The sequence below is a fragment of the Herpailurus yagouaroundi genome, unplaced genomic scaffold (genome assembly GCF_014898765.1).
Source record: "Herpailurus yagouaroundi ecotype Mexico unplaced genomic scaffold, PumYag 141, whole genome shotgun sequence".
Taxonomy (NCBI): domain Eukaryota; kingdom Metazoa; phylum Chordata; class Mammalia; order Carnivora; family Felidae; genus Herpailurus; species Herpailurus yagouaroundi.
In genome coordinates, this window is record NW_024412396.1 from 61,686,009 (window position 1) to 61,703,389 (window position 17,381).

The 17,381-nt window shown below is 38.0% G+C and overlaps 1 protein-coding gene across 6 annotated transcripts in view; it reads left to right on the top strand.

Moving 5' to 3' along the window:
* The window catches only part of TTC8 (tetratricopeptide repeat domain 8), a 58,589-nt gene that overhangs the window by 25,655 nt on the left and 15,553 nt on the right, over positions 1-17,381 (top strand). For 5 of the 6 annotated variants that reach the window (XM_040477966.1, XM_040477964.1, XM_040477967.1 and 2 more), the window contains 3 exons: positions 3,698-3,783; positions 7,967-8,054; positions 10,423-10,533. The exons of the other annotated variant lie outside the window; for it this stretch is intronic. In XM_040477966.1, coding sequence (XP_040333900.1) covers positions 3,698-3,783; positions 7,967-8,054; positions 10,423-10,533 — 285 coding nt within the window. The remainder of the gene's footprint in view (positions 1-3,697; positions 3,784-7,966; positions 8,055-10,422; positions 10,534-17,381) is intronic. 6 annotated transcript variants of the gene reach the window in all.

The following is a 17,381-nucleotide window of genomic DNA, read 5'->3' on the forward strand; positions in this document are numbered from 1 at the left end:
AAAGAAAAAAAAAGGAAATAAAAGTATTATAGAACTAAGGTGTGTTAATTCTACAGATATTTGTTAAATGCCTCCATGGTGCCAACGGTAAATTGAAAAGAGTACGACAGTAAATTGAAAAACTATACCTTGTGGCAGTAATGGAAAGTATCCAGTTTTACCAAAACTTTATCCAATTTTTTCCAAAATTTTCAATAATGTTATAGCAACTTTTCATTTATAAGTTTAGCTATAAATTAGGGGCAGTCATAAAATAAAATATTTGTAATTAATTATATCCTGCTTGTTGTTTTCATCTGCTTACCCTCAATACATACATTTTATAGAACATGAAATTAAGAAATTTTTGTTTTTATTTTGCGAAAAGCACAAATTGTTGGTTCCTCTGTTTTCCTTTTTATTCATGAATTTATTGATTGGTTTATTTCTCGACTGGGTTATTCTTGAAACAAATAATTATTGGGTACTGTGACGGATGTGAGGAGGATCGAGCAGGACAGATGCCCCATTTCTGTTTTCTTACTCTGTTATGGACTCATTGCATTATAGTTCTGCTATGGATCAGATTGTCCCATTAAGATGTCATTTTAGATTTTTATCACAAATGTTATTTTCTGAAAGGAAGAAGGATTTAGGTAATGAGCAGAAAGCATGCATTTTCATGCCTTTTTTCCACAAACTCTGTTTTATGAGATTATCTGGAAAAAGAAAAGAGGATTTTTTTTTTTTAACATTCTTAAGAAATCAGAGGTGCTTTTATACTGGTTACTTTGGGTGGCCTCCAGATTTCTTTTTAAATAAACCATTTCACACAAACACGAACATACAATAGACAAATGAGGATAATGTGAAGTGGTACTTAAGAAAGAATGAAATTGATCTTCCCATGGAAAACTATATTTGTGTCTTTCCATTCTTAATGCTTTTTCCATTTGTGGGGGCAGTGTTGACAAAACTTAAGTGCCATGTGGGTGGTTGATTCTGTGTTTATCTGCAGACAAATATGGAGGATACTGGAGGTAAATATAGAGAATGTTATGAAGTAATAGCTAAATGATAAGAAGAAGTAAAGCTGACTTATAGAAAACCGTATTTCTGCCTCTGAGTTCTTAATAACTCCCTTCCCTCCTCGCTTGTGCCTTTTGGGGTTATATTGGCAGTATTGGCAAAATTAAAGTGGCATGTGGGTTGATTCTGGAATCTTTATTTCCATATGCTCTTTAATTTCATCATCCTGAAGTTGTTACAACTATAACAATAGCTAAAGGATGACTGGTTTTTAAAAATATTAATGGTTGGAGCACTGTCACTTAGAAATACAGTGGATGGGACGCCTTGGGGGGCTTAGTTAAGTGTCCAACTCTGGATTTTGTCTCAGGTCATGATCTCACGGTTGTGGGATCAAGCCCTGCCTCTGTGCTGACAGTGCAGAACCTGCTTGGGATCCTCCCTCTCTCCCTGTACCCTACTCTCTCTCTCTCTCTCTCTCTCTCTCTCAAAATAAATAAACATTAAAAAAAAAAAAAAAGAAATACACTGTGATGCTTGGTTGGTTGTATTCACAAACATTATGTAGCCTAGATCTGCCAAGGTCCCCTCTCCTGTGGACTTTTATAAACTTATGGCTTTTATATGACATTCTAGGCCTTTATGAATATCTTGATATTAGATTGATTTTTCAAAGATTCTTAAATGTTCCATAGTCATTTATTTTGAAAAATTGAGAAAGACTTTAAAGAAATAAAGATCTGTCATCACTTTAACATTTTAAAATGTTAGTTTCTTTTAAATTATAAATCTTACTACTATGAATTTTGTTTGGCTCTTAAGTTATTTTCAGTATAAGTCAGAAATAAGGAATAGAATTAATTCAATCAACACATCATCCTTGAGTGCCTCTTAACAGCATAGCAACATATCAGAACCACAGAGATGTGTAAGAAGGGGTGCCTGTTCTCAGGGAACTTAAAGCCCATTCGAAATAGTCACAAATAGTTTTGTCTAGTGCAGCCTCAGTGTTCATTTGAGGAATGATCATTAAAATGTATATTTTTTACATTTTTATTCCATATCAACAAGTCATATTAATTTCCTTAATCGGTTGAGAACAAACACAGAGGTCTTACATAGGAAGACTTGTTTTAGGACCATAAACAAAATCAGCAGCCTGTAACAAGCACTAAATCTAACCTTGGGAAATTAGAATATGTAGCAAATTGAGAAAGACATATTTTTCTGAAAAAATAGAAGGTCTTTTATATTAAACAAGAGAGTGTATATGGTCTATCTGCTGGAAAAGTTCTTTATAAAGATTAAGTTAAAATTAACATGTTCAGATATTTACAATGCAGTCCCAAATTGAGTTGATTGAGAATATGTTTTTCAAGTATTTTGGGAGATAATCTAACTGAAGTTATAATTTTTCCCCATTTTTTGCTTCCACTTTTATTTCTGGCTTGGAGGAAAAAAGAAAAATAAGCATACGAGAGTAGCATGTGGCTTGTTTTTAATTCACATAGCTTTCAAATAGAGGTTTTGATTTTCAGGTGCATTAGAACCTCAGCATGGTGACACTGTTCCTTTATAAAGAGTTTGCATCTTTAGAAGTCTCCCCTGGAGTAAGGGAAGATGAGGAAACACAAGGAAAAGTTATTAATTCTGTGGTGGGACATCAAAGGAACTCATCCGGCTTGCATTTCAGCAATGAGTTCACATTAAGACATGGACAATAATATGGGATATATTCTGAGATCACAGAACTGAAAATCTGAGAGATACTTTAACTGTGGGATATAATGATTATACTAACACTGGCTAAAGAGTAAGAGTTTTCCAATCTTGAGAGAAAGACTCGTATCATAAAATGTGAGAATTCTCTTTTAACTAATAACTTGAGTTTTTATTCACTAGATCTTTACATGAGCTTCAAATTTGTGGAAAGATTGATTTGCTTTCCTTTTTGTCCAAATGGTTTCTACTTCTGTATAAAATCTGAATTCCTATTTAGTCATCTATAAACACTGGAAGGAACAAACTAGAAGATGTTGGAGAGAGAGGGATAAACCCATGTAAAATATGCAAGCAACTCAGATCTTTTTCAGTCTGCAGCAAAGGCAGGTCTGACCCTCAGCATCACTGGACGTGAGGCGAGGTCAGGATGATGGAACAATGGTGGCTGAAGACAGCAGATACCCAAGTGCCCTTGTCCTTTGACTCTTCTTCACGATCCTGTTTTCCAGGCCTTCTTCTGTCTGCTTACTTGACCTTTTTCTATTTCTCTACATCTGTCTGTAAAGTGGGGCCTGAAGTTGGACCTGGCTGACACACCAAAGACTTGACCACCACTGACTTTACAGGGATCATTGGATGGTAGATAAAGGGTGGGGGGAGGGTACAACTTGGGGGATTTTTAAATATCCGTTTTAAGCCTTGTATATTAGCATTGTATTCTAACATATTGTCCATCTGCTTTTCTTTGATCAGTTTTTACTATTCATCTGCTGTCAGCCCTCTGGTCTGGAACTGATTATTTAGGGAAAATTGGTGGAGCCATCTGGAAACATGAACAACTTGAGTTTCTGTCTGATTTCTAATGCATGTTTTGATTGATGCTAATTACACGCTTCATTTCATTATTTATTGTTTCTGTTTATTGTTAGAAAAGAAAATCCTAATCTAAAATGAGTTGTTTTCAAAGGCTTTGGACTTGGCTGCCCTCTCCACAGAGTACTCTCAGTACAAGGACTGGTGGTGGAAAGTGCAGATTGGAAAGTGTTACTACAGGTAAAATCTCAACTCTGATCATTATTTTTCTGGGTAGATTTCCTCAGGAAGAAATAAGAACTGGGCCTTTGACTTACTTGAGAAAGCACTTCCTGAACAATCACATGGTAACACCAAGACCTGATACCTTTAGAATAATAAAATTGTAGGGGCGCCTGGGTGGCTCAGTCGTTTGAGCCTCCGACTTCGGCTCAGGTCATGATCTCACGGCTCGTGAGTTCAAGCCCCGTGTTGGGCTCTATGTTGACAGCTCAGAGCCTGGAACCTGCTTCGGATTCTGCATCTCCCTCTCTCTCTGCCCTTCCCCTGCTTGCATTGGGTCTCTCTCTCTCTCAAAAATAAACAAACATTAAAAAAAAATTTAGAATAGTAAAATTGTAGTGCCGGCCAGGGAAACTGAGACCATCAGATGCAACAGCACTTTTTAAATGAGGAGGCTGAGGCCAGAGAGAGCCTGTGATTTGCATCAGGAACTAGTTAGTACGAGACCAGTCAGTAACGGAGCAGTTAGAGCTGAGGCTGTTGATTCCCATTCTTCTCCTCTTGCTCTCAAGTCTTTTTATTTCCCCCAATGCCTCACATCTGTAGTGTGCTTTACAGTTGGGAGATAGCTTGTCCATTTGTTACTTTACCTTAAACCTCACAGCACCTGGAGGTGGTTGCAATTATTAGCCCTTTGTCCAGATGGGAAAAATTGAGCCTTAGAAAAAGTAACTTGTCCAGATTCACACAGCTAGTAAGTGGCAGGACAAGAATTAGAGCTCAGTTTTCTGAGGCCAGTTCTCTTACTATTTGCACAATTCCGTGGTGTTTCTCTAGGATCTGAATAATCTTCCATTAATTCACTTAATGTTTAAACACGTTTTTAAGCAAATTAACTGCGAGGTCAGAAAAGTTGTAATTAGTTTTATGAATACTGTACAGCAACTAGTAAATGATCTAAAACTTGTTGCCTAGAATTGAAGTGCATTTGAAGCATTTGAAAAATAGAGACGAACGGGCAATTGTATTTTATAAAGATAAATATGTCTTTCATTATTCAAAACCAGGTAGACCGGTTACTCTGAGCATCCTTCAGATGAACTTATCAGTCCAACACTGTGAGGAAAAGGAAATATATAAATGGAATAAAAAGAATGCTTATTCTTTTTCGGTTGAAATTAAGACTACTTTCCACTTAGGTATTTTTACATAGAACTTATGTGTTTTCTCTGCCCTAGATTGAGGAAGTATTTTCTACTAAAAGGTAATTTTGTAGCATTATACCATTAAATTTTTATGAGTATAATTTCTGAAGGCAAGCTTGAAATCCTGAGCTTCTAAACAAAAGCTTAAGAAATCTTTAATAATTAAAGACAAGCACAATTTGGACTCCTTCTGCCGTCCGTGTAAGATGGCATTTAAATGAGTGTACCTTGCCATATTAGAGTTCTTCTCTGTCCTTTAATAGCCTCTCATCTTTGTTGTGCTCAGCACTCCTGCATTCACTCACTAAGCTATGTAATGAGCTGCTACTCTGCCAGGTACAAGGGTTACCAATATTTATTAGACAATCTTTCCTTTAAATGGTTTATAGTCGGGGCACCTGGGTGCCTCAGTCAATTGAGCATCCGACTTTGGCTCAGGGCACGATCTTGCATTCCGTGGGTTCGAACCCTGCATTGGGCTCTGTGCTGACAGCTCGGAGCCTGGAGCCTACTTTGGATTCTGTGTCTCTTTCTCTCTCTGCCCCTCCCCTACGCACACTCGCTCTCTCGCTCTCTCAAACATAAACAGAATAAATGATTTTAAAAAATCATAGGGGATTAGGGGAGGGAGGGCAGAAAGGGGAGGGAAGAGAGGACAGTAAACAATTATAAGCCTAGCTTCCACCATGATAGAAGCAAGCCCAGAAAAAGAGCTCCCAAATTGGACTGGAGAGGTCAAGGGTGGATTACCAGAGGATGTAGCCCCAAATTTTGCTCTGATCAGTAAATTCTGCCAATTCTCTGTCTACAAGTAGCTCTCACAGCTGTTCCCTTACTACCCATTCTCATACCAGTGCCTGAATTCTGGCTTTTCGTTTTGTTTGAATTGTTCCATTGGCTTCTAATCTGGATTCTCTGCCCCCATTTTCTTGCTCCATCAGCCCTTCTTAGAAACGACCGTCAGAACAGTGTTGTGAAAAAAACAGCTCTGGTTGGATTCTCTGGTTAATCTCCACCACCTGGAGGATGAACTCTGGATTTTAAATGTGGCACGCCTGATCTTGTCCAGTCCACACACTTGCCCATCTCTCTCTCTTCCCCCATTACTTATTGTGTCCTTCCTTCCAGTTGCACCCTACCTACCTCCCTAGACAACTCAGCATTCCCCTACCATGCTGTGCACTGTGCTGTGTGCCTGTGCTGACAGTTTAGTTTGTTTCCAGCAGAGATGTTACCCAACCCCCATCCCACCCTCTCTAGCCTTCAAAGGCTTGCCTGTCTCTTCCTCCCTGAAACTATCTTGGTTCACTCCTCCTCTGTGCTCTCAAAACACTTTTTTTTTCTCTTATTGGCCATAATAGGATTCCATTTATTTGTGAACGTTTTGTTTCATGCTTATTTGTGCCTTTAGGACATTGTTGCGATCTTCATTTTTGTGTTATGAAATGTGCATGCAGTTGGTGCTTGACAGTATTTATTGAATTAAATTGGAGAGAAAAGCTTAGCAGTTGGTGGGTTATCCCTGGACTTTGACTCTCTGATATTGGCCGGTGTTCCTGAACCTGACTGATATTGTCATTATTCCTAGACTTTCTTTATACATGGCCCAGTTAATTTCCTTTGCACAAGAACCCATGTGGTTATTCCTTTTTGATAGTACTAGAAGTTCTCTCTTGAGGGTGTGGTAATAAAAAAATATGTATGATCCATCCTTCCTTTCTTTGGTTTCCAGGGAAGTTAAATGGCTCTGATTGCTTTTTTGTTTTTTAACTTGTTTATCTTTCCATCACCATTGTTTGAAAAAAATCTGTTTTCTCATTCTTGTTTTGCATGTGTTTTATAGGATTACATTGTAATCCCTTTTAAATCATTTTTGGGAAGAGACATCATATTAGATAAAAATATCCAGACTCTCGTGGATAATTAAGTGTTCACAGAATTCAGTGGCTGAACTTCAGCCATATGCTTGAGACTTGAATGTTCAGTCGAAGCTCTGTAGAGAGCTATGCCGTTTTTCAGAACTTTAGAGTTCTTTGGTAACATTTTATGAATACTCTTGTAAAAGTTATGTGGGGGCTTCTGCCATTTAACACATTCTCTCTAATTTTAGGGCAGTGTTTGGGGGGGGAGGTTGCTTTTAACCCCATTAATCTTATATCTTCCAACAGCTGTTAGGATACAGCTGTTTCATTCACTATGAACGGAAGTAGACTGAGGGAACATACTGTGTACTGTTCCAACTTTCACAAAGTAAAAGCATCGTAAGGTGCCCAAGTAGCTCTTGGCTGGCGAGCAATGAGTAGTTATGAGAAAGCCCGACAGATCTAGGACAGGCCCAAGTATGCTTCCACGATTGAGTTAGTGGTAATAGAACGTTCCCTGGGCTGATATCAGGACGGCTACAGTGAGGCAAGGAACAGATCTCAGATTTGTAGACTAGGACAATCTGTATTGGATACGAAGATAAAAAAGGAGAAGAAAATGTTTCTAGAATCACAACATGGTATACCTGTTTCCCTCAAGTAACAATTACTACTTACATCAAAACTGTTTAAGAATGGCTTTAAAAATGGGCCTTTGTCCCAGAGCAGGTAATATTTTCATAGAAATGCCATCAAGTTCTTCTAATAAAATGGAGACCTTAAGCATTTATTCAGGTCACTTGCCATATGTCCAGCTGATCATAAGCTCTTTGGGTGGTAAACTGGTATGACCTGGCTCACTGGCAGCTGTTAGCCCTGCTGCCCAGACAGACTTTCTACACACCGTTTGAGGGTTGCACGGGCCGTGAACATGGGAAATAGGCAACTTTTTGCTAAACTGTATAAACATAATGCGAATATTAATTTATATGTGTGTTTGACATTACCTTCTTTAGTACACACTTACTCTTCGAGATAGAAATGTAACTTGTCTCTATTCATATCCTCAGTGTGTGAATAAGTGCTAGAGTATTTTTAAGTTGAATGTCTAATTTTTTAAATGACTGTTCTTAGGTTAGGAATGTATCGTGAAGCAGAAAAACAGTTTAAATCAGCCCTGAAGCAGCAGGAAATGGTAGATACATTTCTCTACTTGGCAAAAGTAAGTATTCTTAAGCCGGAGTGAAATCTGTCTTCTCAAAATAAAGGTTCAAATTCTGGCCAGTATACACGGAGAGTTGCCAGTTTCTTCAGGAATATTTGGCAAGTTAATGTGCTCAGACATATTTTTCTTTATAGCAAGTGGAAAAGTGAGAACATATGGAGGCTAACGGTCTCAGAAGAAATTGATTGCCATGAAAAATAAGAAAACCCCTTTGAAAGATTGCCCATCAGAGTAGAAGAAGCTGCCGTAGGCTTGTTACCACCCTCATGGGTAACAGGCCCCAGAGAGGCCGTAGTTGCTACAACCTGCCGGACTCCCACCTCAGCACACGGTAGAGAACAGGGACTGTTTTTACGTAGGTCCTTCATTTCCTGGCTTGGCCATAACAACAAAGATTTCCCCTTTATTCAACACCTATTCAGTACAAGGTATTATATCAGGTCTGTTCCACACACAGTTTAATGTAAGCCTCATAGCAACCCTTCAAGGTAGGTTTCACATTTCCATTGTACTTTTATGGCCACGGAGACTTAAAGAAGCTCCAGTAGGGTTTTCAGGGTCACTTGGCTGTTTAGAGCCAGCACTGAAACGCAGGTCTTCCTACTCACTGTCCCCTGCTGCCCCCCACAGCCACAAAAGAGGTGAAGGGCCACTTAGAATTTTCAGTCCTGGGAGAAAAGTTACGTCTCGGCCCCTCACCAGGGCTTCTAGAAACATTTGATGAAGTGGCAGTTAGGACATCATCTTAACTGTATCTTGAAGAATTTTTTTAAAATTAAAAACTGCCGGGGCTCCTGGGTGGCTCAGTTGGTGAAGCGTCTGCCTTCGGCTCAGGTCATGTTCTATCTCATAGATTGTGGGTTCGAGCCCTGTATCTGGCTCTCTCTGCTGTCAGTGCAGAGCCTGCCTCAGATCCTCTGTCCTCCCCTCTCTCTGCCCCTCCCCTGCTCTCTCAAAACAAAGCAAAACAGAACAAAAACAAAAAACACTTTAAAATGAAAAAGTGTGGTAAAGGAGGTTGAAAAGAAGAGATATAAAAGGAAGAACTACTTCCTAAATACGGTTTTAAGAATTTGTGTACTAAAAGGACACAACGAAAGTTACATCATATAATCTTACGGTGCCAAATAATCTTGATACATTTACTGTAGTTTTCAGAGATATTTGAAACTAAGTCCACCTTCGGTACATTACATATTAAAATTCTTAAGGAAGCTTCTAAGCATCACAGTAGACTTTTAAACTTTTCTGACACCTTGAAATGAAAACTTAGGTCACGCTATTTGTCATTTTCTTAACTGATGATCACTTGCCGGGTGGTTAAAAAAATATGCTTTTTAACTATCGTTACGTACATGGTGTGACATATTTTTCCATAAATTGATTTGCTTAAATCTCTTGTTGCCTTCATGACTGTATAAAAGTAAAATTTTCTTATTTTCTTTAATATATAAAAGAGTAATTGCTAGGTAATAAACATCAATCTGATTTAGGAACAGTATTATTCCTGCAAATATTAGATTGTTAATTTAAAAAATTATCAAACATTTGTATTACTTAGTATATTAAATTATTTATTTTATTTAAAAAAGCAGTTCAGTAGTGTATGAAGTAAATATTGAAAATTTTTCATCCATACCTCTCTTTTTAATCTCATATGTAAGCATTAGACACTATACACGGTTTTCCCATGAAGACCTTCTTCAAAACACAATTTGGAAAGAAACAGAGGATCCAAGATCATGAAGAAAAAATGTCATAATCTTATGTTTCCATCCCTAAAACTATAATTCTCTACTTTAGAAATTTCTATGAAGTGTGTGGTTTATCCACGCTACTGTTCTAATTGCTAATTAAGTGGAAGCCATCAAGTGATGACTTTCTCAACTCCCTGACGCCATTCTTCACAAGTCTGTTCGTCCTCTATTTCTGAAGACCCCTTTTGAAAACCAGCTTCTCCACAGAGTCTCTGCTGCTGCTCTCTTGCAGACTTTGTTGTTCCTTGGGTCCTTCCTCTTTCTTCGTCTTCAACTTCAGTCTCGAATTTGGTTCCTTAGTGCCCGCTTATAGACATACTTGTATCTGTCCTATCCTAAACAGATTTTCCCTTGTTCCTTTCTTGCTGAGTTACTGCTCAGTCTCTGTGGCAATACAAGCCCACAATGAGCATTTGTTGAAGGGATAAATGAATAAATGCTTCAGATACGACACGTGAAGGTAAAACTGTAACATCACTATTGGAAATTAACTTCTTACTGTAACATGTAGGAGATCATGTGTCACTAAGCAGTAATTATAAACTTGTCGTAACAAATACTGTTATTTTAAGTGCGAGTACTTTTATTGAAATGTATCTTGGTTTTAGGTTTACGTCTCATTGGATCAGCCAGTGACGGCTTTAAATCTTTTCAAACAAGGCTTAGATAAGTTTCCAGGAGAAGTAACCCTACTTTGTGGAATTGCCAGGATCTATGAGGTAAGGCTTATTCAAAAAGTTGGTGTAAAATTGAAGTTAAACGCTACTTAAGAAGCTCATAGGCCCTTGGGGTCCTAGGAAGGAGAACAGTTTATAAAATTATGATCACTGGCCTGTGGTTTACTAACAGAGTCAGAGAGTTTTAGTGTATGTGTTTAGTCAACTCAGTTTTTATTATGAAGTATTTAAAACATACAAAAGACTATAAAGTGTGGTAGGAGGTAGGGGTTTAAATGAGTTTCCCCCTATAGATAGCTTTTTGTCCAGCACATCTTTTGATCCTTCTCCAAAGTCTGTAATGTCAAATTATCAACTTTTTTTCTATACATGGTAGGTATGTTTCGGGGGCTGTCTATTCTATTCTGTTGGTCTGTTTGTCTATCCTTGTACCAATATTATACCACCTATGTATTGAAGCCTCAAATACCATTTGGCACAGCTCTGTGTTCATCTTTATCAGGAATGTTTTGTCCATTTTGGACTTTTGCTTATTCTTACAAATTTTGGAATCATGTTGTCAGATTCCATGGAAAGCCCCACTGAGATACCTTCCTGTTGCCTAATTACTGTAGCTTTACAATAATTCCTCTACCAAGTTGGACAAATTCTACCACCTGTTCTTCTTCACAGATGGTTATTTTTGATCCTTTGTTTTTCCATATTGATTTTAGGATTGACTTATTGAGAACCACCAATAATCAAAATAACTCCTGCAGGCATACTGATTGGAATTTCATTGAATATATGAATGATGGGGTGGGTGGGCTGCCTTTCTTCCCACTCTCCATCATGGTATAATTCTCCATTTATTTAGATCTTGTTTTGTGCTTCAGTGAATATTTTGTAATTCTCTCCAGGAAGATGTTATTTTGGTGGTTCCCAAAACCACCCTGAGGTTCAGTGCTTTATTAGAAGGACTCAGGATTCAGCATTCAGTGGCACTCACAGCTAAGACTTATTATACCAAAAGGCTATGAAGCAAACTCAGTAAAAGGAAAAGGCACACAGGTCAAAGTTCAGAGGAAATCAGGCACACAAGTTACTAGGAGTCTTCCACCAGTGGAGTCACACAGGACACATTTAATTCTTCTAGCAACAAGTTGTGACAACATGTATGAAGCATTGTCTATCAGAGACTTGATACTCAATGTTATTACTGGGGGTTGGTCATATGGGCACCTTCTGCCCACCATGTACCAAAATCCAAGACTCCAAGAAATAAAGCAGGTATTCACATACCACATCAGATTTATGCACCACATTGTTTACACAGATAGTTTAGGTGTGTGAGCCCCTCTTATCATTTGAGGGAAGTTTTATATCAGTATAAGAAACCCTCCAAGTTCTCAGATGCCAGCCAAGGGCCAACCTTATAAGCAGGCCTTTTTTTTTTTTTAATTGTTTAATTTACATCCAAGTTAGTTAGCATATGGTGCAACAATGATTTCAGGAGTAGATTCCTTAATGCTCCTTACCCATTTAGACCATCTCCCCTCCCAATCCCTCCAGCAACCCTCTGCTTATTCTCTATATTTAAGAGTCTTTTATGTTTGTCCCCCTCCCTGTTTTTATATTATTTTTGCTTCCCTTCCCTTATGTTCATCTGTTTGGTATCTTAAAGTCCTCATATGAGTGAAGTCATATGATAGTTGTCTTTCTCTGATTAATTTTGCTTAGCATAATACCCTCTAGTTTCATCCACATAGTTGCAAATGGCAAGATTTCATTCTTTTTGATTACTGAGTAATCCTCCATTGTGTGTGTGTGTGTGTGTGTGTGTGTGTGTGTGTGTGTATACACACCACATTTGGGCTCTTTCCATACTTTGACTATTGTCGATAGTGCTACTGTAAACATTGGGGTGCATGTGCTCCTTTGAAACAGCATACCTGTATCCCTTGGGTAAATACCTAGTTGTGCAGTTGCTGGGTCATAAGGAAGTTCCATTTTTAATTTTTTGAAGAACCTCCGTACTGTTTTCCAGAGTAGCTGCACCAGTTTACATTCCCACCAGCAGTGTGAAAGGGTTCCTCTTTCTCTGCATCCTTGCCAACATCTGTTGTTGCCTGAGTTGTTAATGTTAGCCATTTTGACAGGTGTGAAGTGGTATCTCATTGTGGTTTTGATTTGTATTTCTCTGATGATGAATGATGTTGAGCATTTTTTCCATGTGCCTGTTTGCCATCTGGATATCTTCTTTGGAGAAGTGTCTGTTCATGTCTTTTGCCCATTTCTTCACTGGATTATTTGTTTTTTGGGTGTTGAGTTTGATTAAGTTCTTTATAACAAGCAGGCCTTTCTAAGAATAGCAGTTTCAGACCCATTATGCTCTTTCCTGCATAGATCTATTTCTAAGTATAACTGTGGATGGAATCCTTTTTTTGTTGTTGTTGTTATTTTCTATTTGACTATTTCTGGTGAGTAGGAATACATTAATTTTTTAAAGTTGATTTGATATTAGAAAACAGGCATAATACCTTTTTTAAATTTTAATACCTTACCCATAGATTCTCTTAGACTTCCTAAATAAATAAAATAGTCATCATCTGCAAACACAGTTTCATCTCTTCGCATCAATTATTTTGCCACTTAAAAATTTTTTTACTGTTTAGGACTTCCAGTACAATGCTGACAAGAAGCATCTCTGTTCTCTCTTAAATGACTTGAAATGCTGGGACAATATTTTAAAATTATTTTGTTAGGAAAAGAGTGGAAGGTATTAATAGTTGCTGTATCTGAGTAGTAGTATGTGAATCATTTTTATTGTCTTTTTCATACTTTTTGTATTTTCCAGATGTTCTGTCATGAACATGCATTACTTTTAAAATTAAAAACAAATATCCTGGGGCATCTGGGTGGCCTAGTCAGTTAAGCGTCTGACTCTTGATTTCGGCTTAGGTCATGATCTCATGGTTCTTGAGATCAAGCCCCACATCAGGTTCTGGGCTGATAGTGCGGAGCCTGCTTGGGATTCTCTTGGCTCTCCTCTCTCTGCCCCTCCCCCACACTCTTTCAAAATAAATAAATGAACATTTAAAAAAATAAAATGAAAAACAATTTTATTAAAAAAATTTTTTTTCAATGTTTATTTTTGAGAAACAGAGCCAAGGGAGGGGCAGAGACAGAGGGAGACACAGTATCCAAAGCAGGCTCCAGGCTCTGAGCTCTCAGCACAGAGTCTGACGCTGAGCTCGAACTCACAAACTGTGCAATCATGACCTGAACTGAAGTTGGACACTTTAACCAACTGTCACCCAGGCACCCCACAAATTTTATTTTTAAATTGTCTCAAAATATTGTTTCCCCTTTGAGATGTAAATTTGATAAACACGTAAGTAGGTGGCTTTGGTGATTCAATAAAAATGAAGTACTGTATTAGTATCTCTGTATCTTTACTTGTGTAACCCTAAGTTGAACATGAACTTTTGACCAAGAAGCTCAAGAAATAAGAGAATCAATTTTTGAGAGCAGTGGTATTCACGCATAGTGGGGACTGCCTCAATACAGTCGGAGCTCTCTGACCTTTAAGATCTGCCTTCTGCATATTTCAGTCCTTCTGTCCTTCTTAGGCAGGAGGTGCTGGCAGAAACAGCTAGACATACTATGGAATCTTTGACTTGTGTTTGCTGGTTGAAAGAATTCCTTCCGAGCCTCTGTTATAGTCACTGTTGCTATGGCTGGGACAGAGAATAGACCCTTTAATTAGCTCCCTTCATCCTTTCCAGCTCTGGGTCCAGCCAGGAGTTGGAGGGCCATATCCTTTCCTAAGTGTACAGGAAAAAAGTTTGGGGAGGAAAGTGGAATTGGAGTTGGCACTCGAAGTGGAGAAGAAAGCATCCAAATCGTGGGGACGATCTGTCATCCGCAGGAAGCATGATCAGAGACTATGCGCAAACTTAAAATAGTCAGATGCAGTATTTCCCCTGGAATCTAACAGTTAATTTCCCTGGTGCCAAAGTTTACCATATAAAGACAGATTTCCATTGTATTCTTTTTCTCTTTATGTGACTGTAGATTCAGAGTTAAATAAGTAAAGTTTGTTCCTTAGCACTGCAGCCTACGTTACATACACCTTAGGGATTTTTGTATGTACATCAGGCTTTTCTCTGGAGGGATCCTCTTCCATCATGTTCTTTTTTATCTCTTTCATTTTGATCCTGTGTCTTTCCAGTGTTTCCTATTTTAAAATGAACGTGTTTATTGTTCATTGCTTATTTTGTACAGAAAACTTGTTTAAAATAATGTATTCTTGCTAAATTTATTTGGCTGTGGTTTTAATTATTCTCAAGGAATTCTGTTTATCCACTTAACAGGCAGGTCTCTAATTTGAACTGTTCTTTGTTAAAGATGTTTGAAATTAGAAATGTTACCCTAGCAAATATTATTCTAGTGGTTTTTGAGGTTTACTGTGTTGAAAAACTGACTTTAGGAGAGATTGAGCAGGATGGCCCACCTTCTGCCTCCTGAATCAGATGCCCTGGAAGGTGGGACTCAGGCATTTGTATGTTTGAGCTCACTGAGTGTTTCTGATGTAGAAACGGAGTTTGAGAACCACTGCAACACTCACCTCAAGTTATTAGCGACTTTATTTTAAATAACTAAAATCTAATTGTAGTTCGTATTTTATAAATTAGTTCCAAAACAACCCCGATAAACGTCACTTAAATGATACCATGGTTATTCATAGACTTGAAGTGACATTTACATATTTGAAAATATTTTTTTAAATCTACATTAATAAGGGGCGCCTGGCTGGCTCAGTCAGTTAAGCATCTGACTTCGGCTCAGGTCATGATGTTACAGTTCCTGAATTCGAACCTGAGTTGGGCTCTGTGCTGACAGGTCAGAGCCTGGAGCCTGCTTAGGATTCAGTGTCTCCCTCTATCTCTGCCCCAACGCCACTTGCACTCTGTCTCTGTCTCTCAAAAATGAATAAATGTTAAAAAATTTAAAAAAAAATCTACATTAACAAAAGTTATCCTAGAGTTACTGTAATTTAAACAATTCTGATGCAGGAATAGATTAAAGGAGCAAAATAGAGTCTATGTATGTTCATACATATGAAAATTTATAATATTATAAAGATTGCTTATTGAATCAGTTGGATTATCGGATTATTGAAAAAATAGAGCTGGATGAATAGTGAATAATGATTATACTAAAAGAATCTATTACTGCCAGATGACTCAAAGATTTAAAACCATGAAAGTTCCAGGGGCACCTGGGTGGCTCAGTCATTTGAGAGTCCAACTCTTGATTTCGGCTCAAGTTATGATCTCATGGTTTGTGAGTCTGAGCCCTGCGTCAGGCTCTGTGCTGATGGTGTGGAGCCTGCTCGGGATTATCTCTCTCTACCTCTCCCCTACTCACGCTGTCTCTCAAAATAAATAAACTTAAAAATAAATAAATAAAATCATGAAAGTTTCAGAACAAAAAGACACAGATGAATTAGTTGTATAGACTTGGAATGGGAAGACCTTTCTAAGCATGATAGAAAACTGAAAGCCATAATAGAAAAGATTAATATTTGAGAACATAAAAGTTAAATTCTCTAGATAGTTAAATAAGTTTTCTATATAGTTAAAGATTCTATAAAAACGAAAAGAGAAATAAAACCAACCAAACAAAAAAAAGTGTAAAAATACCCAACAGGGAAAATATTTGTCATACATGAGACAGACAGAAGACTACTTTTTTAAGTTTCCTCAGTCTGTATGTTGCTTAAAAATTGCTGAATTTCAGGTGGTGGCAGATTGGTGGGAGAATTAGACACATATCTGTGCACACACATACACACACAAATGTGCATGCATACAGACTTACAGGTTCGCATTTAGTCAAGATCGTAAGCCCCTATGGAAAGGAGGTATTTTCTTAGAGCAGTTGTTGGTCAAAATCATGGTGTGGCTGTTGCATAGGCCCTCATTTTCCTACTTGCCTGTATAGTGGCTGCTGATGCTTTCCATGCAAATAAAGTCACCCTAGAGATGAGACAACAGCCCATTCCTGCTACGTTTTGGCCACACCACCATCTTTCATACTGGGGCTTTGTAACACCCATCTGGGAAGAACTTAAATCATCTGTACTTTTCCTCTGAAGGAAATATTTATAAACATGGGGCCTTCCTGGTTTTGAACTTAAGTCCCATCAGCAGACTGGTCAAAACTGAAAGGAGAAAGCCGAGTCAGTGCTCAGGGATCCCCACAGATCCCTCAGAGCCACATCTCTGCCCTCAGCTCTCTTGTATCCAGGAGGGCAGTTTTCCACCCAAGCCCCACATAGCACAAGATAGGATAGGAAAACAGGCAGAAGACATGAATTGGCAGTTCACAGGAAAAGAAATATAAATATGTGGTGTACTAAATGCCTCACCTCAGTCATAATTAAAGAAAAAACAACTAAAACAAAAATGAGATGCCTTTTTCCCCTTACTCAGGTTGACAAAGATGGAGAAGTTCCATGGCATGTAGGGTTGTCAAGGTTGTGGAGGAACGAATCCCACACATGAACACTGATGCTGGGAGTGTGCATTGTCACAATCCATTTGGAGGCAGTTCACGAGTACTGATGAAATTTCCAGTGTGTATGTTCCTTGGCCCAGAAATTTCACTTGTAGGAATTTTCCTTAAGGCTTTTCATACAAGTTCAGAAAGATATGTACAAGGATGGTTTTAGAGTGGTTTTTTTTTTTTTTTGGCAAAAAAAAAATTGAAACAAACTAATACTTCATCAAAAAGGGGCTGGTTAAATAAATTGTGGTCTATGTCTTGGTGGAAAACTGTGCAAAAATGAAAAAATAATAGGGTAGAGCCCTTTGTATTGATATGGAAAGAGTCAAGACACTGAG